At 38.7% G+C, this 25,575-nt stretch overlaps 2 protein-coding genes across 2 annotated transcripts in view; one reads left to right on the forward strand and one right to left on the reverse strand.

Annotated features, from left to right (window-relative positions):
- The window catches only part of cntfr (ciliary neurotrophic factor receptor), a 233,937-nt gene that overhangs the window by 117,549 nt on the left and 90,813 nt on the right, over nt 1-25,575 (reverse strand). The gene's annotated exons all lie outside the window — the stretch shown is intronic.
- Nucleotides 1,450-13,677, forward strand: LOC146628752 (uncharacterized). Its single transcript, XM_085358910.1, has 5 exons — nt 1,450-1,582; nt 1,727-2,009; nt 2,137-2,319; nt 2,407-2,490; nt 13,510-13,677. Exons 1-5 carry the CDS (start codon nt 1,491-1,493, stop codon nt 13,675-13,677), a joined length of 810 nt encoding a protein of 269 aa, XP_085215036.1. The 5' UTR covers nt 1,450-1,490.

Genomic DNA, 25,575 nt, shown 5'->3' on the forward strand with positions numbered 1-25,575 from the left:
ATGACCTTGACTAGGGAACTGAAGTGGCATGGAAATTTTAGCTAAAAGTGTATTGCATGTGATAAAAAGTTATGATAGTTCCAACGATGGGAAATGTAAAACTCTTATTTCCCCTGTGGTGCAGAAACAAGGACAGTTTTATCTGTCTGTCTATCTGTCTGTCTGTGTGTGTATATACACTTAGCATTAGCACAAAGCCTATAGGGACACCCACACATGAAGCAATTAGCTTTGTTACTGACAGATCTGACTAGACTGATCAGTAGTGGACCTTCCAAGGTCCACTTGCTTGCCTAGATAATCCTCCTCTATTTAAAGATTTACAGTAACATATCTTTGTTATATTCTGTTATATGTCAGTCAGCAGTGTATTTCACTCTCATTGGCAGTTGTTTTAATCAATTGCCTCAAGGTTTTGAAATGTTTAATTCAGATCCCGTACACTTTATTTTGCCACTAGTTATTTTGCTCATCCACATTTAAAGTCGCTGAATGTCATTGATTTTCTACAGTCTCTGGTTGCCAAATCACTGCTAATCGCTTCCCATGTTGATGCCCCTTAATAACTAAGTTTCTAATGAGTGCCTACTTATAGTTTAAAGTTCTAACTTGATGTACAACGAATTATGTTTATATATTGCTCTACATTAACACGCATTGCCACATAATAAATAGCGTGATGACATCCCAGCAAGAAATAAAGATGACAGGGTGTTGTTAATGTCTGTCTATTACAGTTTTTCTCGATTGCTTAAACACTATAACCAGGCCTCTAAACTAAAATTTCAAAACCGTAACGCTATTGGTCAAAAAGCACACCCATTTCCCTGAACTATAAACACTATTCCCTGCTTTGACACATGACTCAAATTTGGTGAACTGTTACTGCAAAACTCTACACACAAATCCCTACATTTTACAGTTCTTACACCATGTAGTCATTTAGAAAGCACTAGCATGCAATAATGTTAACTTAAGTCAGCATAGCTTGAGCTCAATTAGCACACAATTAACCAGGTGGAAACACTAGGAGTCAAAATTTAGCACACACCAATCAGAACCTGCGATGGATAGATAAAAGGGCCAAAGTCAGCTCATTCAGGTTTGAAACAATGGATCCAAAGAGATGCAAAGGAAGAGGACGTGGTGGAGAAAGAGGACATGGTGAAAGAGGAGGACGTGGTGAAGGAGGAGGACGTGGTGGAGGAAGAGGACATGGTGAAAGAGGAGGACATGGTGAAGGAGGAGGACGTGGTGGAGGAAGAGGACATGGTGAAAGAGGAGGACGTGGTGGAAGAGGAGGAGGAGGTGGTCTAGGACAACAGGAAGGTGGTGGAGGAGGAGGGAGAGGTGGAGGAGGAGGAGGACGTGGTGAAGGAGGTGGAGGTGGAGAACGACGGCGACAAGGAAGGGGAAGAGCAAGGGCACGAAGACAGTCAGTCTCGGATGAAATTCGAGCCACTTTAGTTGACCATGTCCTTGTCCATGGGATGACTATGAGGGAGGCTGGGCAACGAGTACAACCAAATTTGAGTCGCTTCACTGTTGCCTCCATCATCAGAACCTTCAGGGAGGAAAACAGGTAGGTGTACTTGCAGTAAGACTGCTTTGTACAGTAACTTGTAAGTTACTGAACTTATGTGTCTTGAGTTTCAGTATGTTTCCATTATTTTCCTGTAAAATGAATGTGTGACAGTTACAGTAATGAGTGCTTCTATTTTTGTAGGACACAGAGACGACCACCTGGTGGAGGCAGGTTAAGGCTTTTGTCGGAGGAGCAAGAGAGGGAACTTGTAAACATGGTAATTGCAAATAATGTAATCCGCCTGCGAGAGATTCAAAGGAGAGTGATTGAGGATGATCATCTTTTTCGAGGCATAAATGCCATCAGCCTCTCCACAATTGACCGCATCCTCCGAAAGAATCAATTCCGGATGAAACAGGCATACCGAGTCCCTTTCGAACGAAACTCTGACAGAGTGAAGAACCAACGTGTGGAATATGTTCAGGTATGAGTTTTGATACTGTATAAAGTATTGTGTACCATCACAGCATGGCAGTTTATGCTGCCATTTCAGCACTCTTGAACTGTGGTTCAGGGTACCGATTGACTCTACTGTGTTATGTGTTTTGCAGAGAATCTTTGAGATTGAAGGACGGCCTGTTCCCCATGAAATAATCTTTGTGGATGAGGCAGGTTTTAACCTGACCAAAAGAAGGAAAAGGGGGAGGAACATAATTGGCCATCGGGCTATTGTAAATGTCCCTGGTCAGCGTGGGGGGAATGTCACTATGTGCGCAGCCATCAGCCAACGAGGGGTACTCCACCACCATGCCGTACTAGGACCCTATAACACTATGCTTCTCCTTGCTTTTCTTGATGGTTTAAGACAACATATGTTCCAGCTGGACTACAGGGAACCAGCACAGCCAGAGCAGCCTCACTACGTTGTTGTGTGGGATAACGTCAGCTTCCATCGCGCTGCTCTGGTTCGTGACTGGTTTACCAATAACCCAAGGTTTTCTAATATCTTTCTGCCTGCATACTCTCCCTTTCTAAACCCGATAGAGGAGTTATTTTCGGCATGGCGGTGGAAAGTGTATGACCGAGAACCTTATGTCCGTGTTCACCTCCTTCAGGCCATGGAAGAGGCCTGCCTAGACATATCAGTAGATGCATGCCAGGGGTGGATCAGGCATGCAAGAGGATTTTACCCCCGCTGCCTGGCTGGGGCCAATATAGCCTGTGATGTGGATGAGATTCTCTGGCCTGACCCAGACCAAAGACAAGATGCTGAGGTGGGATAATGTTTCTGGTGTGTGTTGTACTGTATAGTACATGAATGACAATGTGCCACTGTACATACATTGGTTGCGTCTTTTGTGTTTATCATGTGACAAGGGTTTTGAAGGGGAGAACCATAAGCAACCTAATTGTTTTGGAACTATTGTTTTGAATTACAGTTTTTTCTGATTGCTTAAGCACATTTTTTGTAACTATTGGCTAATTTTGCAAAACTCTTCACACAAATAAGAAAACCTGTCACCCAATAATCAAAACATTGTAGTTCTCTTGCAAAAGCAAACACAGCTAGATTAACTCTTCACACCTTCGTAAAAATGGTGTTTCCGTATCAAACAGTACACACAAGCCATCATCTACTAAGCACACAATGCGCCAACTGCACACTGATGGTATGAATACAAAACACATCTGGCTTTTGCTTTCTCTGTGCACAAGGTAGGCTATGTCAGTTTGAGCTCATACTTCTGTCATAGATCCATAAGCATAGAGGGATCCAAACTTCAAGTACATCAAAACAAACACAAGTGTTTATTTCCAAGTATAGGATTATTTGCAATCGCCATAATGACTATATGGGTTACTTGGTCTGCAGTGAACATGCTTCCTCTGCCCCAGCATCTGGTCATCTAGCAATTCTGTAAAGTAACAATTTCAGTATTTTTACATCAATGGTATTGGTGTGTTTCTCATTGGCATATGGCAGTGCTACAAATCTTTGTGCGAAGTGACTGTACTAACCGATTCTCATTTCAAGATGTCCTTATGGTACTTGCTACAGTGTAGCGGCTCGAGTTAGGCTGGACCCGTTGGCCAGCTACCCTCAGGGTCATTCCACGGTTGATTACATGGTCCACTATTGTAGCTCTGATGTCATCAGCAATTCTATTTCTTACTCTTCCTACCCTTCCTCTCCCCCCTCCTCATCTTCCTCTCCCCCCTCCTCATCTTCCTCTTGCTCCTCCTTGTCCTTGTCGTCCTCTTCATCCTACTTCTTCACCTCCACGTCCTCTTCCTCGGCCTCCTCTACTTCTCACTCTTTCTGCTCCCTCCATTGTACTCCGCACACACAGCTTACCTGTATTATAGTGCTTAGGCTGATTGCAAAGTGAACTAATTATCTAAAAAAGTTTTCACATGTGAAAGTGTGCCAGACAGTTGGCAAATTAGTGTTAATGATAGCCATACATGTGTATACTTTTGCTAGGAGTGTGTTGGAAATTTGGTAATTGAGTGTTGTGCAGTGAATTGTGCCTACAGTTTTGCAAAGTGTGTGTTACAAAATTGCAAACTGAGTGCAAAGCAGTTTTTGTGCTTTTAGTTTTGCAAACTCAGTGAGTGGTTTTGCTATAAGTCTGAATAGTTTTAGAGATTGTGCTACAGGAATCACAGTTAGGGTTTAAGCATTCAGAAAAAACTGTAATTGTACCAGTGTGCAAAACTCTGTTGTAGTGTGTGTGTTTTTGAGGGCTTGTGTTTGATGTCTGAGGGCAAAGTTTGGTTTTTCAGCAGGAGTGAATAGTTTTGGGTGTAGAGCTTCATTTTGACCTGGAAATAGGATGTTTGGGGAATTGAGTGAGAGGTTATGGATTTGTGTTTACTGTTGTGAGGATATGAGGCGTAGTTTCAAGAAATGTGTTTTAGCAATCGAGAAAAACTGTAAAAAGGTTTAAAAGTTTTAGCCTATTGAACTTTGGTTGTAATCGGCTCCTAGGCAGGTGTAGCTTGAAAAAACTGCTGCAGAGGTCAAGAAACATTCTTTGAAGAGGTAAAGAATGAAAATTTGGCTTTGGAAAAGTTATTGTTAATACAGTTTTTTACAGACGCTAGGACACATTTCCCAATACTTAGGTCACGTTTGCAAAACTCCTCACACAGTGAGCACAACAGAAGTCTATGTGGGCTAAACTGAGGACCAGTTATCATTGTCTTGGCTCAAAATGCATTCAATGACTACATCTCTCAAATTTCATGAATCATCTTCTCACTCAGACACAACAACTGCCAAAAATCTTTGTACGGACAGGACATTTTGCATGTGCTTACATACTGTTTTCAAAACTGTTAAACTCATGGTCAAAACAATAACACAATGCAAAACTTGAAAAGACAGCAAAATCCAACGGCAATATTTTATTGAAACATATTTTAAATCTAACAATGCAGTTTAACCAGCCACAGCTGATTCTCATTGTGGATGAACATCTACACAGTTGTTACTCCTTCAATTTTTCAACTCCTTCAATTCTGGCATGCCAGAAGATTCTTTCCTAGGTGTGTTGCCCTAGATGACATAAGATGTGATGTGGATGAGAACCTGTGGCCAAATGGAGGAGACCGAGTAGATTAGCATTACTATTGTATGTGTATCAGTGGATGGTGTGTATACAAATTCTTGTATTTTGGGATTACTTAGTGCAAAAAAATAAAAATACATAAACATAAATACATGATGTCTGATTCATTCCAGTAACATATATTGAAATTATAAACAGAGATGTGTCCTTGTTTTACACAGGAAAACACTGTGTAATGCTACATGTTGTTAGTGTTTTTTAGGTTATTGTTTTGTGGGTGACAAAGTGTGTTTGTCGGCTGTCAACCTTTGCTAGTGTTCTGGAGGAATGTGTTCATTTGAGACCTGAATGAAGTGTTTTGGTAGTTGTAGTGCATTTTGAATGTGAAATGAACTGCTTTGCCAGGCTGAGGGTCAGTTAGGAGAAATGTGTGAAGAGTTTTGCAAAAGTGACTTAAGTATTGAGAAATGTGTCCTAGCGTCTGTAAAAAACTGTAATAGGTTAAAAGTAAGAAAGCATACTATTAAACAGCATATTTTGCAGGTGGAATGCATCTAAGTTATTTCCGTCCTGTTGCTGAACTCCAGTGTGCAGTAGCTGCCACTGAGCTATCAATCTCCTAACTCTTGGAACAGCAATCAGTCTAGTTTGTCAAGCTGTTGCTGTGGGAGCTAAATGGGGCATGGGCGCAACTCCACCACACAGCAGGGGGGGCTTCCAGCATTTTTTTCATTGTTATTTGAGTCAGCAATCAAAGAACTGCCATTCCAAGTGGAACTAGGGGCTATGTCACTGTCACCACAGAGATTCCTTGAAATTCAAGAATGATTTTTCCATGGCTGTGTGAGTGTAGTGTTTGCTGTGTGACTGGTTTCCAAGTACTGGCGAGTACCGAGGGACCTGCACATGAGTAGTTTTGAAGCTGCAATCAATCATGTGTGACGGTGGAAATGTAACAAACACAACAGACAATGCACGCAGTGACTGTGCACACTAACGTGCACAGAACCAATGACACACACTCAGACTTACACACCTACATAATAAAATGTGTGCATGAGTGCATGTCCTCCTGGTCTTTTTTTTTTCTTTGTCTCTGATTCCTCAGATAACAGTGCTAAAATACACACAACAAGCAAGGTGTGAAAGGAAAAGAGCTGCTGTCAAGTTCAGCGACTGCAAAACACATCGCCATCTGTAATCCAAGCAGCTGAGGAGGCACAGATTACTACTCAGTCTCCTGAGCTTCAGCTGGCATGCAACGAAGGGCTGAAAAAAACAAGATGTAAAACAAATACATTTAGAAGAAGCCAGTGGTGAAAACACGCAGATTTATTTGAACTGGAGCAAAGCCTAGGGTGTTGTTGCTCTGTCCTTGACGCCGAAGTTTACTTACAGTTTCACGCTCATCATTTGTCAGAGGAAGACTAATGATGCTGAACATAACATTTGCTACAATGAAAATCATTATCAGCAAATAATTTCCCCTGACAGTCCTGCCTCTCTTTCCAGTAGTCCTCATAAATACTCTTGACTTCAAAGCCTTGATTTGACATGGATTGGAGAATGCTCATTCTATTATACTCATTTATTGGGAGTTCAAAAGGATTTAGGTTAATTAATGCAGTAAGTTACAATCCTGATTAGAAATAACGACCTGAGTGATCATAAGTCAGAGTCCTAAATAAAACAAAAAGATCATTTTGTTTTGTATAATCACATCATTTAGGAAAAATCAGCAAACAATTTGAGTAAGATAGATTGTTTCTAAAACGCGCATCTACATGAGAAGTGTTACTTAGGTCCTTCCCTAGACGCACATAACCGACACGCACAATCTGGAAAAAACACACACACACACAAAAAAAGAAAGATGGTTTTGTACCTGCCGTTTGATCATTTTGCCCATGTGTGCAGGAGTGTGCATACCTTCAAGTATGGTTATGCACACAAACATGCAAAACTGTTTTAAAAGAAGGTTGTCAAGACAGACTCCAGTTCACCAGCTGTTTTTCTTTGGTATGTGTGAATCTGGAGTTGACACCTGGGCCTTGATCTTGTCATCTAACCACACACTTTAACCCCCTTAAATGGACTGGTTATTTTATAGCCACTTCTACTCTTTCTGAGTACTCAAAGCGCTTTACACAACTTGCCTCATTCAGCCATTCACATAAGCACTTCAACTCCAAAACACATACAAAAGACAACAGAAGTGCTCCAGGATGCTAGGCGCAGTGTTGAGCTTTGTTACCTATTGGCTACACAAGCCAGGAAGTACCAATGACCAGATTTGGTGTGTGGTAGTAACAGGTAAATGAATTTTTTTTAAATTATTCGAATATATATGAGTGCTTGTGTATAAATACACAAACAATACACACATGCTTTCATGCTTTCAATTGTGTAATTTAAGTGATCTAGGTAGCTCTGTTTTGGAAGTTCAGTTAACGCTAGAAATGTGTTTTGGAGTTTGTACGTGCTTTGTCTCTAGGGGCCACCGCATATATTTATATATGAACATATATAAATAAAACCACTCTTTTTTTTACATTAGTAATTCCTTTTGTGCATAATTTTATATTGTTGTTAATAATAAATTAATTAAAGCAACAAAACAACCTGAAGAGCCAGTTCAGGGCCGAAAGAGACGGCTCGGCTCATTAAAAAGAGCCAGAAAACCCATCACTATCTTCTTGGCTGCAGTGGTTATTATTATATTTACATGCTTCCAGCTCCCGTTTCTACTCGATGATAACTCGTACTTTTCCACTCTCCTTTTTCTGCCTCCTCGCGCTCACAAACACATAACGGATATGGCAGTCCATTCTCCCTGCAGCACGGACTACACTGCCCATGAGGCCACATTCTTTAGGGCTATGTCTCTAACACTCTGCCTATTAGCTTAGCATAACAACAACAACAAAAAGGCGCTCTCTCACCCAGGAAACACACAGTCGCAGTGAGAGCGAGTCACCCTGTAACCATGGCAACCATAACGCTGCCACCTGGAACAACAGATCATAGCTGTCAAACAAAACCCAAACAATCCTGACCCGCGACAATCCCCTTATTTCAACAAAGTAACTGTATTCTAAATACCACCTTTTTAAACGGTAACTGTAACGAAATACAGTTACTCATATTTTGTATTTTAAATACGTAACAGCGGTACATGTATTCCGTTATTGTCTACCATCCCCTTCTCTTGTGTGTCTTGACTCCTGGTACCCCATGTTGCCCAGATGCAAATGACACCTCTACTGACTATCACCCCTCCTTTCCATGTAATCTGTAATGGTCCTGGGTTAGCTTAGCTTCCAAGGCTCACTCTCTGGGAACCCACCCTATACTTAAAAAAACCTATTGTCACAGTATCTTTAAAAATCCTTAAAAAACAAAACAAAAAAAGAAGCAACAAAAAAGCGTGCTATCTAATCTGATTTTGTGAAGTCAAGTCAAGTTTTAATCAGTGTGCATTATATTTGATTAAACTCCAAACTTGAAATGAATAGGTGCAATGCAGAAGCATTTGAATCTTTTTCTTCCTATAAACCTATATGGGAATTAATTAAAATATGCTCCCTTTTACACTAACAGCAGACAGTAGACAGCAGATCTGGTGAAAAAGTGCAGACCAGATGGTCAATAACAAGCGGAAAGAACTGGCCAGGGTAGACACAGCCAAAATCAATGGACTTCTACCTTAATGACCCAAAAGTCAGTAGTCTTTTTTTCTCTCCCTTTTCTACTTTATCCTTTTTTTTGCTTCTGTTATAGACAGGTGGCTCCGTGCTACACACGAGCCAAAGAGAGTACAGATCCATTTTGTCTTTTTTTTTCTGCTTTAAATTTTCAAAAACCGAAGAAGCAGGGACAGAGTGGCGACAATCATAGCTCAGAACAAAGAAAATACATATATATGGATGTTAAAAGTTCAGTTACTCAAATTAACCTCCAATTGTATTCTTATTGTCTCTCTGTCCTTCTTTATGATAAACACACCATCACATGGTCTCGTGCTCACTCGCAGCCACAGACAGGTCAGCCTTCTTTGCCACAGACTGTGAAACCACAAAAATGCAGAAATGTCAGAGCTATAACAACAGTGTTTCCAAATGCAAGAAATTAAGAGGCTTTGTTGGTGCTTTGAAGGAATGTCAAAACACATGTTATGGATGAGTGTGTGCAGTGAGAGCACACACTTGTAAGAAAAGAAGGAACGAATGCAAGATAGAAATGCAAAAATTAAGCGAATACAAAGGAAAACCTTAAGCAAAGGCAGGGAAACATTTCCTGCAAACCTAGCAATGCTGGTATGTATTTCTCATGCCATGTATTACAGAATAAATATTAAAACTTGCCATACTGCTAATACACCCAGCACACTCATCTGTTGGCACACAAGGTACTTCATGTGTGAAAACTTGCAAAAATAAAAAGCATATGCACACACACGCACACACAGTTGGTTATAGGCCCCATGTTTTAGTAATACGCTGGTCTGAAGTCTGGCTATAATGACATCCAGGTATGTTTGCTCTTCATTTTACACGGCTCATCGCAGCTCCAAAACAGGGTATCAGGAAGAGTGGTGTGGTTGTGTGTGTGGGGTTCAAGTATGCTTTTCTGTACACACAGTGATCACTATGTCCTTGTGGATATATGAATGGCAGCGCATGCTTGGACACCGTTGACACTGTTGTTGATGATCTGTGCATTGCCTCCATGGGATTTTTTTTTTTGAGTGAGTAAAAGCTAATGTAATTGGATGCACACACACAAGCATGCACACACATACATACATACATAGAGCCTTCTTGTTGACATTCCAGTAGCTTGGCCTCTTTGTCTGCTCCAAACTCTCTTCTCATTAAAAACAGACCTCCCCACTCTCTTTTCTCTTTCTTACTCACACACAAACAATGTATCCATCACTCAACCTGCTCCTGCCCTACTGAAAACAAGAGTAAGACATAAGTGTGCACACTCACTCTTTCTTCCATGAGGACACAACCGTTAATTGAATTTATTCATTAGTTTAGAACGATGTTCCAAAGTAACGTGTTACTGGAATCACATTACATTTTTTAGTAACGCAGTAATGTAACACGTCCTTGTACTAAATTCATTAAGTACAATAATGAAATTATGATTATGTTGTTACTTACGTTACAAAAGATCTTCCACTATCTGCGTGCCAGGTTTGAAAGAAGAAAAGAAAAAAAACATCAAACATGCTTTTTTTTCTTTCTGCACACCTGCTTGAGAGAAACGGTGGAGTGGACTAGAGATTTTGAGGAGTGGAGATATGGACATTACTTTTTTTTAAATTTTACAAAAAGCATGTGATGGAAAATAGCATCCAGGATAGCAACAACTGCGTTATACTGCTAACACAACTCTTTGCAAGTTTCTGCTTCAGACAACATGCTAAGCCATTGCTAGCCAAGAAGCCAGAATAATGTTAAACCTGAGTGTATGCTGACCTCAGCCTAAAGCAGTCAGACCCTGAACTTCAACAGGTAATGTAGATGTAAATGTAAAGTTTCTACAGTAGACTAACTTGCCAAACGCTTTAAAATCGCTTTGTGCTGCTTTTCAACTTTTCTTTGTGTTGTTGTTTATACGTAAAAACTAAAAGAAAAATCGTATATGTGTTCTCATTAGGATAGAGAGTTGTGTTGTTGTGTGGCCTGTAGCCACTGTAGCCTAATGTCTATATCAACTGGTACTAATGTGACAATGCAGTCAGATCATGCAAAGTAATGCAACAAGTAGTGTACTGAATTACTTTACGTAATTAAGTAAAGCACTGCATTACTATGAAAGCAATGATATGAAACCTGACATATATTTTGCACAAGTTCCACTTCTGCTTTGCGTCAAGTAAAGGTACGGCTTGTTTAACCCTTTAAGACCTACCATAGAACCAAGTTCGCCAGAGCTTATATTATATTTTTACATGCTGTGGAGCCATTTTTGGGAGCATTTCAAGTTGCTATACATCAATACAACCATTATAGCCCAAACTTTAATAATATGTCTGCATTAGGTGCATAGTAATTACATAAATTGCAAAAAAGTGCAATAAACTACAAAAAAATTGAAAATCGTTTTTGTTTTTTTAACATATATTTCTAGTTAGAGAAATTTAAGAGGCTTATCCCTCAAAACTGTAAATACAAAAAAGTTACACAAACTAGTTTCCCACCACAGGAAATTTATTTTGAGTGTCTTCATAGTTTTATTTTTGAAATACACCAATTTTTATATACTGCAGGAAAAACGAAAATAAATATTATAGTGCAAATTTGCAAAATAACAGCATATGCATCAAAATAAACTATTTCCAGCAGTGCAATATGAGTCCTAAGCATCCCAGAAACGACACAGAAAGTCATAAACTCAAACATAACTTTTTAAAACACATAACAAGTAAAACACAAGCTCATAAGGGCCCGATCGTAAAAAACTACATTTCCGCAAAATGACGTCACTTCCGGTTTCGGGCAGGTCATGCGGTCATGTGATAGTTCGCGCTGATGGACGTAGGAAGTGTTACAAACAGCTGATGGATCGGCGAAGCGTGTTTCTGGAATATCATGTTTTTGTTGCTGCAAGTGATTTTTATGCAGTTTTTGCAAAGCTATATGTGGAAGGAAACTGTGACCTAGGACAAGCTGATGGCATAAGATGTAAGTACAACTCCTCCAGTTTCATATGCAAAAAAAATTATTGTGCTAGCTTAAGTGGTTGCAGAGCTACCGGGATTTAAAAATAGTTACGCAAAACAGAGCGTGCCCGCTCCGATCGGCTGTAAAGGGTTAAACACTAGCCAAAGTGATGTCTGAAAATAATTTTATAAAATTAAAATATAATCTTTTTTTCTGGTTTAAATGTAACTTTAGAAGAAGGTCTGGTGTTCCAGTGAAACAGAAGGGGCTGTACAAGTCTGGTACAGGGGTTTTTAATATAATGACAATATTTTCTAAATCAGCAGCAGAAGACAAATCCTTCAAATTTCCTCTAAAAGAAGACGCAATAGAGCCATATTCTGTACCACGGTGACCGTACAACTACGGTATCAGGAGATGTAAGGGTTATGTTTTGTTTTTTTATTTTGGCCACACATAAAAACCCCTCTACTTTGGCAAAGTTTCTCTAGAGTGGATTCATTTAAAATTGAAAACATCTGCCTCCAAGCTTAATGTGATATTTTCCAGTAAAAATCTATCCAATCTTTGATCAATTAGTAACAAACCAAGGTCTAACCAGGCAAATAAATCTTTGGACCTTTGGAACAATTTGTTTTTCAAACTTTGTAAACTTTACCAAGAAGCATGGACATGCCTATTCACCTGTGCAAAAGCATTTGCACACTGTATTGCAGTACTGAAGACATGACAGTATGTGTGTTAATCCCATAGTTGAAGACAGGAGTAGTCATGCTTCAGATCCTTGTTGAAGTAAAGTATATTGTCCATTTGTTTGAGCACACATGTGCTTTCATGTTTTACCTTTAAGGCACTAATGCATCTGGCTAGAAATTAGATTTGGCTGTAGGTTATATGCTTCTCCTAAAAAAATGACATGATCCATAACTCTTAAACTAAATTCAAAAGTAACAATTTTGTAACCATAACATTTTTCTGCTCAGTATAAAGTTATGCAAGACTTGTAAATTTCCTTTTCACACTGGAATATCAATACAACCTTATGAACAAGTGTCAAATCATTGTTCACAATTACAGTTCAGAACTGACATTTTTAAAACTTAACTTCTCACAACTAATGCTGCAGAAGCTAACAGCAAAAAGTTAAACATGCTGAAGTCATGAAGCATAGCTGAAGAGAAATAAACATTCAAATTTCTAAATAATAAGAGGCAGGTGTTACACGTGTCATAAAACATGACGTAAATTTGACAGAAAGGTTTGGTAATTTTAGCCACAGTGGCCAAAGAGTGCTTGCTGTTTTGTTTTTATGAATTTAACAGGAAATGTCTGTAAAAACAATGAGTGCATGAGCTGCTCTATGTGAACACTAATTGCTTCAATTTGTAAGTAAGTAAGTAAGTAAAACTTTATTTATATAGCACCTTTCAAGATAAAAATCACAAAGTGCTTCACAGAAGCTAAAACCTAAAAATAAAAATCAACTAAAAGCAAGTTTAAAAAGATGGGTTTTTAGCTGTTTTTTAAAAGTGACCACTGAGTCCACAGATCTCAGGCTCAAAGGGAGAGAGTTCCACAATCTGGGGGCCACAGTTCCAAAAGCTTTGTCGCCTTTTGTTTTCAGCCTCGTGTGCTGGACAGCAAGCAAGCCCTGGTCACATGACCTCAGGGACCTGCTGGGAATGTATGGATGCAAAAGTTCACTTATATATGTTGGTGCTTGTCCATGCAGGGCCCTGAAAGTCAAGGTCAAAACCTTAAACTGGATCCTGAATTTAACGGGGAGCCAGTGCAGCTGAATCAGCAGGGGTGTGACATGGGAAAACTTGGAGGACTTGGTCAGAAGCTTTGCAGCAGCATTCTGAACAACTTGCAGACGATCCAAAGAGGCTTTACATAAACAAGTAAACAAAGAATTACAGTAGTCCAGACGAGATGAAACAAATGCATGAATGACAATTTCTAATTCGGAGCGCGATACAATGGGACTCAGCTTAGCAATGTTTCTCAAATGATAAAAACAGGAGCGAACCAAAGATTTTACATGGGCATCCAAAGTCAGAGCTGAGTCAATACTAACACCAAGGCTCCTGATAGACGGTTTTGCAAATGTAGCAAGTGGACCCAAGTTTTCCATAACACTAGGTACAAAAGTTTTAGGAGCACAAACAAGAACTTCAGTCTTCTCCTCATTTAGTTGAAGAAAGTTTCCAGCCATCCAACATCTAATGGAGTCTATGCACTTGTGCAAAATTTGTAGCTTGGAAACATCATGGGGCTTAAAGGAGATATATACCTGAATATCATCTGCATAGCAGTGATACGAAATGTCCTTAAAAGTGCTCAATAAGTGTTGAAGAGGAAGTAAATACAGTAAGAACAATAAAGGCCCCAAAACTGAACCTTGTGGCACACCATAGGCAAGAAAAGTAGAAGAGGAACTGTACTTAGAGGTAGCCACAGAAAAGGATCGTTCATGCAAATAGGATTCAAACCAGTCCAAAGCAGCCCCTGATAAACCCACCCAGTCTCTCAGAATGCTGTATTCATCTAGAACAGCTATAAGCTGCTTAGCCACAACCTTTTCTAAAATCTTAGAAATGAACGGTAATTTTGAAATCGGTCTGTAGCTACTGAGAAGAGAAGCATCAAGCTTAGGTTAATTTGTGCACTACTCTGAAAAGACAAATGCTCTTACTGGTTGTGTGAGCTGTTTTGTTTCTATTGTGATTATTGGCAGTTAAACGGGGCAGTTAGCACTAAGGATACAAGTCAGATGAGCCCCACAAAGACAAGAAATTAAACTTCTATGTTCATAGGCGCTAAAGTAATTCAGTGCCAGAGTGTGTAAAAGTCAAAAATTTATCATGGGGCCTTTATCCTGAAAGACTTCACAACCTTCTTAGAAAATAAGTACAATGTATGAGAAAGAGAGATGCAGGAAGTGGCCAAAATCTAAGAATCTAAGAAGATGTGCTGTATGTTAACAAGTGTGAGAGGGGAGAGAAGGGGAATGCATTTCATACTGTAGATATATTTGTAAAGGGAGCAAAAGGCAGCAGAAGTCATAATTCTATCAACTGTTGTGTAAATCAAAAGCAACGCCACATATCAATCTAAACACATTCTACAATTAATAACATTCATTAAGCACAATGAAAAAGTTGGTGGAATTATAAGGAAACGTTCCTCCCCTGTTTTAGTCAAACAAAAATTGTTTCACCATATAAAATCAAGACTTTTTGAATTCTGAAATCTTTGGTATTTTAAATGTGTGTAGTTCTCTGACTACACTCATTAAAAGCAAACAACACACATTCCTTTAAATTATCACCAAGATTGCTTGCTTGCGGACCTTTGGACAGTTCCATCAAATTTAGATTTGCATATCGGTTATTGCAAAAAACCAAACAACAATCTTCAGTGGAGAAGTCCACACTGCTCAAGCAATGCCTCAGGTCAGATCGTTTTTTTCAGCTTTCACCAGTTTGTGCATTGTGAATTCATCCCCTTGGGTCACTCTGTTAATGTAATAACTCTTTTGTAACATTCTGAGGCATTTGAGGGAGAACATTTGTTGTAAACGAACAGCCAAAGCAACGCAGTCTTCACTTGCTTCACCTGATTTTGGCTCCATGCAACTTTGCCCTCTTTCCAAACTTAAATTTAAGTTGAAGTGTTGCCATTTTGACATAGAGAAGGAGATCCAGTGCAAAATAAAAACGCTTAAATCAAAGTAGTCAGAACAAAGCCTCTAAGGAAAGGTTTAAAAATGGCAGCAGTGCTGCAATAGGTTATTTTTTGTTTTGTTTTTGATGAAAAATTCTGGGTTTTGGATTCAGGAATGCTGACATGCTGCAAAAAGAAATCAAAATCCAATAAACAAGTGTGTGTGTGTGTGTGTGTGTGTGTGTGTGTGTGTGTGTGTGTGTGTGTGTGTGTGTGTGTGTGTGTTTGTGTTGGAGCAGGGGGACTTCTGTGTGTGTAGATAGCTCTGGTCAATACAGTATGGTTAGCCATGTGATGCTGCGGAGGAAGGTATGTTTGAAGGTGCCTGCGTTTTGGAAGTATGCCTTCATGATCTCATTACTGATTAAATTAATAATTTTGAAATATGAGCAGCAGTGAATATTTTGCCAACTCTTGGAATTAGACCGTTTTTGATACTTTGATACTTCATTTTACACAGCGATATCCATGAATAGCTTATGTTTACTTCTAAATTAGAGAAGCCAGATAAATCTATGTAGCCCTTTAACATTATAATGCTCTGACAAATATGTCTTGTTATTATGCCATTTAGAGCTGTTGATATGTTTTTAAGAAGAGAGATGAAGAAACAAAACAAAAAACAAAAAAAGAAAAGAAAAGATTTGAACAGGACTGTGGCCCCACTCAACCATGGATTTGGAGAACTGTTGCACTGCTTTAATGCTGCCACCTTTATGAGTCCCCATTAATGTGATTGCCAGTGGGCAGATATTATAGCGTCATGTCTCAAGTTATGTAATGCCTTATTATGCACAAGAATTGAGAAATGGATTCGAGGGGATAGAAGGAAGATAGCTGCGTTGTGTTTCTGTGCCCCCAGTTGTTTTCCTTTTTATGTATTATTTATTTGTATCACTTTATTTCATGACATCTGAATTTAAGTATTTTTAAACAGACACGCCCTGCTCTTAATCAGCATCACCCACACAGTTTGCTCTGGTGAAAAATTCATGGCACTTTATCCAGAGATGATATTATCCTATTACTGGTGTCTAAATGAAATCCAATGACTGGTCACTTAGGCTATGACAGGACATTACACTCCATAATGACCTGTTAGCCTTAGTAGATTATACCATGTCCCAGAGCAGCAGCATAGTTGCATCTCTGACAGTGACAGAGCAGGCTGTGGTTCTGTGTTTTGCTCAAGGGTGTATGGCTATTGTACAGAGGTGGCCTGTTATTTATTAATAATAGAATAAACTGTTTTGCAACACACTTGCATTGTTCAAGTCTACTGAAATGTAATATGAAGCCGTAAACCACTCTGCAGATTCAATTTCACTTTTCCCTCCATGCAGAGCAGTTCGCTCCTCATGAGGATCTTTGTTATTTAATATTTTGTTTCAACACATACCGTATTAGAACATTTTTTGTTGTCACAAAACAAAGACGGCGACTAAAATATGTCCTGCTTAAAATGACCTCCACAGTCTACAAATTTGCAATCTAACGCAAGGCTACTCTGCAATGCAAATATCCCTCATGCTGTGACTCAAAGGTTCCCAAGTGGTTTGTACCGAGTGAAAAAAGCCCAAACACTAATTAATTCTCACAAACAAAATGTTATGTAGTTAGTATGGTTTCCTGTGGATGAAAACGTTATCTTATGTGTGACGACACAATTTCTCCGCCACAAGCCTTTAAGTCTCTCTGGACTTTCGGTATCTCTGAGCTGTCGACGGTGTTTTGTCAGTATGATGGACAAGAAAGCTTTGGGAATTTGAATTTGAAAGGAATGGAGGGAGCCTATTGTCCCCAGACAATACAGTTTCAGGGTTTGGAGAGCGAATGGTTTTCCGTATGAATCCATTCCACCACAGGAAATCATACTACCGCCAAGAGAGATAGGACTGTCCTTGCACAATGTCATGGGCAATAAATATAAACACACATGCATGCACATGCAAGCAAACACACACACACACACACACACACACACACACACACACACACACACACACACAGTCTCTTGAGAATGCACATCCACACAAATATGCACACACTTACTCTGAGCTTCACTTCCCTTTCCGCTACAAGGACAACCAATTCTTTCAGAAATGTTGTGGTGTCTTTTTTTGGTTTTTTTTAGCTTTTGTAAACTTCAGTCATTGCTGTTTTCTTTCTTTCTTTTTTTGATACACAGGTATTGGCTTACATCTCTGGTATACATCTTGACTTTCCCTTTAAAAAAAGTTTTCTAAGGAAATACAAAGTGACAGAGACACAAGCTCAAAGTGACAGGACATGACGAGCCTTTTTTCATTCCTTGCAACAATAAAATAAAATCTTTTCCACATGGAAAATAACCTCAAAGCAATCACAGATAGAATTCACTCCAGATACAATTTTTAAAAACAGTTAAGTTTTTACTGACAAAACTGTGAAAGGTCATTATAACAAGGGGGTTTAAGAAAATTAATAATATAAAATTAATTTACTGGGGTTTTTTTTTTCAGTTTTTTTGACAAAATTTGATTGGTTATATAAACATTAAATGCAGTTCGGCTGATTTTCTTTCTTTCTTTTTTTCTATTGTTTTGCCTTCTTTTGTAGTTTCCGCCTTGACTGATTGCTCAGTTTTCATTGCTGCACTCAGAATTTTGTTTTTTGTTTTCTTGTTTCTTTGTGTATTTGAGCGAAGGGGAATGGTTTAAGTTCAGAGCAATGACAATAAAGTTGAGCTGAATTAAATTAAACTGAAGTTCAGTGTTATAAATGGTAATCTTTTCCCTCTGTCACTCTGCCACTTTCTCCCCCCAATGCATCACACTGAAGGTCTTTCTGTCCGCAATAGATCAAATTAAATGTGTATATTTAGAACTGTTGCACCATTGAGGGCCCAAGACCCCTTTTAAGGCTCTTGTGATTCAGTTCCAATGTCTTGGAACAAAGTTTTATTGCAAAGCAACATTAGCCAAAACTCAGCTCATACTAGCAGGAATTACATTAGGTTCCTGGCAACATTAACTTATTGAACAGTCTATCAGGAGGAACTGGGGGAACTAGTGGGGGCTCAGTGATTTTAATGGCACAGCAAAACACAACTTGAGATTTAATGGGTTAGAATCAACAAAGTGGCTTTGGAAACAGAAAATCTATCTTGCAAATGGTCACTCGATTCAATGTAGGGGACATTCTGTTCATCTACGAATGAAATGCTTCTTTTAAATGACTAAAATAAATTGATTTGTTAAGTTGATTTCTTTGAAATTACAGCTAGCTCTTTTATTTTTAATCAATTCTGTTAGTGTCCTCTTTCAAATGCCACAATTGTAGAACCTTTTATTCTTACTTTGTCGGCAAAAGAAAAACTAGCTATTGTCCACCTTATAAGGTGGAAAAAAAGACAGATAATGTTTTTATGCCTTTATCTGTCTTTTTTTTTCTTTTTACAATACATTGAACTGGAGTCATAAAGCAGAGTGCATAGAAAAGAAAAAAGCTGCATTTTTTTCTATTTGTAAAATAAACAGTCTAGATGATACGCAGCATTCTACATTTAATAAGAAAGGAGCTATTGAATTACATTTAAGATGAACTGTACTGTGGAAGAAAAAGAATGCCATAAATTAAGTATAAACAAAAATAAATAAAATGTACAACTATGTATATTCATGAGGCCTTTTACGGCATGATATACAGTATGGAAGGCAAAAGTGCTTAGGTTTCTGTTTGCATGGCACATTAAATGGCACACTCTGGAAGCAGTGCACATCACAGTATGTCAGAACCACTACATCCTCTTAAGTAAAGTCAATAAATTGAAACTTAAAATTCCTAACCTCCCAAAGACTCAATCCTGAGTCAACCTCTAATTTTACTTCTGCTTTCTTTTCCTGACCTAATCTTTTGATTGCACACAGACACAGGTGGTCATTTGCTGCACAGCAGGGTAGTGGTAAATTATACAAGTCTTTATAGTGACCACAGCCAAGACAGGGTCACATACACTGCAGTCTATACTGTCGGCACACATACAGGGAGTGCAGAATTATTAGGCAAATGAGTATTTTGTCCACATCATCCTCTTCATGCATGTTGTCTTACTCCAAGCTGTATAGGCTCGAAAGCCTACTACCAATTAAGCATATTAGGTGATGTGCATCTCTGTAATGAGAAGGGGTGTGGTCTAATGACATCAACACCCTATATCAGGTGTGCATAATTATTAGGCAACGTCCTTTCCTTTGGCAAAATGGGTCAAAAGAAGGACTTGACAGGCTCAGAAAAGTCAAAAATAGTGAGATATCTTGCAGAGGGATGCAGCAGTCTCAAAATTGCAAAGCTTCTGAAGCGTGATCATCGAACAATCAAGCGTTTCATTCAAAATAGTCAACAGGGTCGCAAGAAGCGTGTGGAAAAACCAAGGCGCAAAATAACTGCCCATGAACTGAGAAAAGTCAAGCGTGCAGCTGCCAAGATGCCACTTGCCACCAGTTTGGCCATATTTCAGAGCTGCAACATCACTGGAGTGCCCAAAAGCACAAGATGTGCAATACTCAGAGACATGGCCAAGGTAAGAAAGGCTGAAAGACGACCACCACTGAACAAGACACACAAGCTGAAACGTCAAGACTGGGCCAAGAAATATCTCAAGACTGATTTTTCTAAGGTTTTATGGACTGATGAAATGAGAGTGAGTCTTGATGGGCCAGATGGATGGGCCCGTGGCTGGATTGGTAAAGGGCAGAGAGCTCCAGTCCGACTCAGACGCCAGCAAGGTGGAGGTGGAGTACTGGTTTGGGCTGGTATCATCAAAGATGAGCTTGTGGGGCCTTTTCGGGTTGAGGATGGAGTCAAGCTCAACTCCCAGTCCTACTGCCAGTTTCTGGAAGACACCTTCTTCAAGCAGTGGTACAGGAAGAAGTCTGCATCCTTCAAGAAAAACATGATTTTCATGCAGGACAATGCTCCATCACACGCGTCCAAGTACTCCACAGTGTGGCTGGCAAGAAAGGGTATAAAAGAAGAAAAACTAATGACATGGCCACCTTGTTCACCTGATCTGAACCCCATTGAGAACCTGTGGTTCATCATCAAATGTGAGATTTACAAGGAGGGAAAACAGTACACCTCTCTGAACAGTGTCTGGGAGGCTGTGGTTGCTGCTGCACGCAATGTTGATGGTGAACAGATCAAAACACTGACAGGATCCATGGATGGCAGGCTTTTGAGTGTCCTTGCAAAGAAAGGTGGCTATATTGGTCGCTGATTTGTTTTTGTTTTGTTTTTGAATGTCAGAAATGTATATTTGTGAATGTGGAGATGTTATATTGGTTTCACTGGTAAAAATAAATAATTGAAATGGGTATATATTTGTTTTTTGTTAAGTTGCCTAATAATTATGCACAGTAATAGTCACCTGCACACACAGATATCCCCCTAAAATAGCTAAAACTAAAAACAAACTAAAAACTACTTCCAAAAACATTCAGCTTTGATATTAATGAGTTTTTTGGGTTCATTGAGAACATGGTTGTTGTTCAATAATAAAATTATTCCTCAAAAATACAACTTGCCTAACAATTCTGCACTCCCTGTAATCACAAGCACTGCAGAGCATGCACTTATTCAAACACACTTTAGTGTATTTTGAATCAGTTATATACATTAATACGGACATACAGAGAAGCACCTGCACACCAGACGACTAATGTGTGTTAACACACACACACACACACACACACACACACACACACACACACACACACACACACACACACATATACATACACACAAATTCTCACTCACATTTTGGTTTCAGGTCAGTGAAGCAATAACTGAAAACTTCCGGATAGGATTACCAGCAGTTAGTCTCTTAGTAAGTAGAAACACATACACAGACACACTCACACACTAGCATATCTGAAGCTCTGTGTGCACATACCATAGATGCTCAATAGCAGAAATATACTGTTATAAGTCTAAAATGCTGAATGCTGTCTGACCCTAAAGCAATCACATCAATCCATTCACTATTTATTTGTCATTAAACACTGGTTAACTGTGACCTGCTGTAAGCCTCATTAGACTGCACTTCTGCTAATGACTCACATTAGCCAACGCACACATCAGCATATTCATATTATTCCTTTAAAGAATTGGGTAAAGCCTGGCATGAGTGTACATGCTGGCTAGTGCAATATAATGCTGCTCAAGGGCAGCTTCACCTGCACTTTCTCCTCCACTTTCATCTTGAGACTGTGTTTGAAACAGAGATATACAAGCAGAGATGAAGAGAGACAAAAAGGCTGAAAAAAGTACCTCTGCAACTTCCACTTTCAGGAGTTGAATGTCAGAGATCAGGGAAGTTGTCTTTGTATGTTCAATGTTGTTAATGAAAGTAATTCTAAGAGAGGTGGAGAGGTAAAAGAAAAAAAGACATAAAGCAAGGTCGTGAGAAGATGCAGTGAAGAAAACTTGTTGCTCATTTGAGTTCTGGTGCGGCTCTCACATATAGTGTTTATTTTCACTTCTAAAGGGCCATATCAGACGAACTCAACTGAGATTTAGGGGTTCTACTTCTACATTCTATCAACTGTAATTTCAGAGGTTTCTGGGTAATATAGCAACATCTGCTAAGACTATTTTAACAATTTGTTAATATGTTACTACAAGTTTATGAGAATTAACAAAAAATATGGCAAAAAAATGGTGGTCAGCCACATATTTTCTAAAATGGGTTTATTATTATGAAAATGCATTACAGACTAAACCTCAAAGTTTTATGGAAAACCATCGATACAATATTTATTTTATGACTATTTGAACCATTAGGACCTTCAACTGCACTGCTGCCAGTCAGTGCCAGTTTTCAGGAACTTCCCTACTGTGCTCCATTAAGGCTTACAGATCTAGTTTTCAAATTCATTTATACATTTTGGGTGGAAAACTGAAAGATAAAATGTGCATGTTATTTAACTGCTTCAGAGTTTTGGGAAGCAGCCATCAAAGAGTGATGACTTTACTGGGATTCCCAGTCAAGCTTTGATCAAAGGCTTACTGGGAATGCCTGCTAAAAGATTAATGAGTTAAGAGTTAAGAGTTAGATGGGACAATACACATAGACACACACTAAGTCCGATAGCACACAAACAAACACTTCGACTCAGATAGCGAGATTCTGAGATTCCATATCTTGGCATAAAACAGTGATTGGTTGGAAATGGGCCATTACCAGACAGATTGTATCAGGCAGTCGGGAATCCGAAATCTATAGTGGACAAATTATAGAATATTTAGTAGTGAACATTAATGGATTCTACAGATATTTGTTTTTCCTATCTCAGATTTTGTATTTTCCAGCTGAAGTGAACTTATGATATGACAAAGATTTAACTGAAAACTGATCATTTTGTTTCTCTTTATATTGTAGTTGTCTTCCAGTATTTATTTCAAGTTTTAGCCTGACAAGATATCTATATTTCCTTATTTCAGCTCCTAACACATATAAATCATTGAATAACTTTACAAGAACAAAGTAATTTGTTAGAGAAAGAAATGCCCTGTTTTCTTCAGGAGTTGGATGTGAATCTAAACAGATCCTACCTCAACTAAAATAATAATTTAAAAAAAACCCTCAAACTTTATTAACCCTCTCAGGCCCAAATTAAGTTTTTTGTTGCTAATGCACAACCAAGTCCTGCAGTGGTACTTCTGAGCAAAAAAAACCTCATAAAATATGTATGTGGGGTAATCAGGTTGTTAGTTCTTAACTGTTGCAAATCTGCAACGTCTGCCTGGAGAGGGTTAAGGCAATTGCTGTGATTCTAAATTGGCTGTACTGTCCCTCTGTGTTGGTCCTGCAACAGGTTGGTGACCTGTCCAGAGTGTACCCCGCCACTTGTCCTATGTTAGATGGCCATAGGCTTCACGGGCCAGCGATCCTTAAATCGGATAAGCAGAAGATAATAAATGAAAGGGATAATTTAATATATGTTCAGGATTCCCTGCTACTTGAAAGGTCTAATCCAAGGTCAGAGAGAAATAATATCATATCATTTGAAATTTGAAAATTGCCTGTCATATTTGATGTTCCAATTCATACAAAACCAATTTAATCAAAAATGGATAAATACTTTAGATAAGAGTAGCCATCTGAAAATCAGTACCGAGCCCATTTGATACATTATTGCTAAAATGTATTTTAGTCATTTATGGTTTCATTTAAGAACTTTTGGTCTCAAACATGACCTAGTAGCATGTTGGGAATAACAGAGCATATCAACAACTTCATTACTTTAAGTTGTATTAACCCAAACATTTTCAGTGAAACAAAAACATTTCACTACATTTAGCTCAGGACTGTTTTGGCTATTGACCAGTTTCTTTTCTTCTTTTTTTATGTTACTTTTATCTTTCATTGTATTCTTTTGGCAACATTTGTTTTTGTGTTTCAAAATCATGATCAAATTAGGCTACTTCACTTTGCCTGTATGCCAGTCAGTCAGACTGTAATCCATCTGCCAATCCAGTCAGTCAATCAATTGGTTGAGCTCCATCTTGAATTTAATACAAGCAATGTGCCAAATAAGGACCACTGATTACTTTGAGTGCTACTCACAATAATGAGTGCACTTGAGGTTTCTTCTGCACATACATGGCTTAAACATACAAGACAGCCAGGCAAGCAGACAGACACACTACACCAGCATCACCTATAATTTACAGCAGCTGTCTATTTTCTCTGATAACACATTAGAAAGCAGCGAGATTCCATGAATAATTGCTCCAAATGAGTTGTCTCTGGTAATTCTAAACGTGTGCTCAAGACTTTTAGAATTACCAACAAAAACATTGCTGCTGCCATGACAGCTTTTCACTAGAATGGAACTTGTTTTAAACCTCTCTCATTTCTTTGGCTTAAAAACCTATGACTTTTTTTGTTTGTGTGATTTCAATCAACTTGTCTTACAGCACATTTGTCGAGCTTTATGCAAATATACATGATCAGTTATAATAAAGTTAGTTTGCATGTCAGATTTTAATAAGAAGTCATCCTGCAGAAGATCCTACATTCCCAACCAGAAACTGCAGCATTTGCCCTATAAGTGAGTTAAAAAAATAAAAATCTTTGGTAAAAAAAAAAAAAAAAGTCCTTTTAATCACCCGTTTGGATCTTAATTTATGAAAATACACAGTGATATAGACAGACTGTACTGGATTAGTAGGAGATACAAGCATTAAAAAGCACCCAGGTATATGTATACTGTATTTCAGTCTGACATCTTGCTTTTGGAGTGCTGCAGCTATTAAAGCTAATTACGTATGTCTAGATGAGCATCTGCACATGAATTAAATTAGACTTGGCAGCCTTGCATGATAAATGGTGAAAAATGCCAGGATTGATTTAATTTCAGCATTTATCATGATGTATTCAAAAGAGTATGGATAAATAAGGCTGCAGTTTAGCAAAGTATACGCCCAGGCATGTTGGAAAGCCATGGCAGCGCGTGTCGAAAGCTCAAGAAATAGATACAGCTTTGACAGCTGTAATACCATGGAATTAGTGCAGGAGTTAACCTCTTACTTTCCTGCTCTCTTTTTCTCTCTCTCCTACTTTGACCCGGTTGTATCACTTTCTGTTTCACGAGTCTCTCTATCTTCCTCTCTCTTTTTTCAATCCATAGCAGTCAGGTGGAGGGTAAGGTACAGAGACTCAGCAAAGGCCAGAGATGAAGCGCACAAAAACCTTTAGTGATGTCACGGGTGATAAATCTGCTGTTGATCACTTGTCGGATGGATTACGGAGTTAGTGGAGAAAGCAATGATGTGAAAGCAAAAAAGTATCTAGAGCAAAGGGATGGAATAATGTAAAGTATTAGAGGGACTGAACAGGAGGAGAAGGATGGCAAAATTAAAAAAAATAAATAAATAAATAAAATAAACCATAAGGCTGGTAAGTGTGGATGAAGTGAAGACTGAATTAGAGAAAGAGGATGAAGTATTGAGTTGGGGAGAGAGGAGGATGGAGGGGGAAACAGAGAGACATAAAGACACTGAGGGAGGGGGAGAGATGGAGGGG

This window comes from Diplotaxodon limnothrissa, linkage group LG7, assembly GCF_057381915.1.
Source record: "Diplotaxodon limnothrissa isolate DT_005_m linkage group LG7, D_limnothrissa_male_GT1.1, whole genome shotgun sequence".
In the NCBI taxonomy this organism is placed as follows: domain Eukaryota; kingdom Metazoa; phylum Chordata; class Actinopteri; order Cichliformes; family Cichlidae; genus Diplotaxodon; species Diplotaxodon limnothrissa.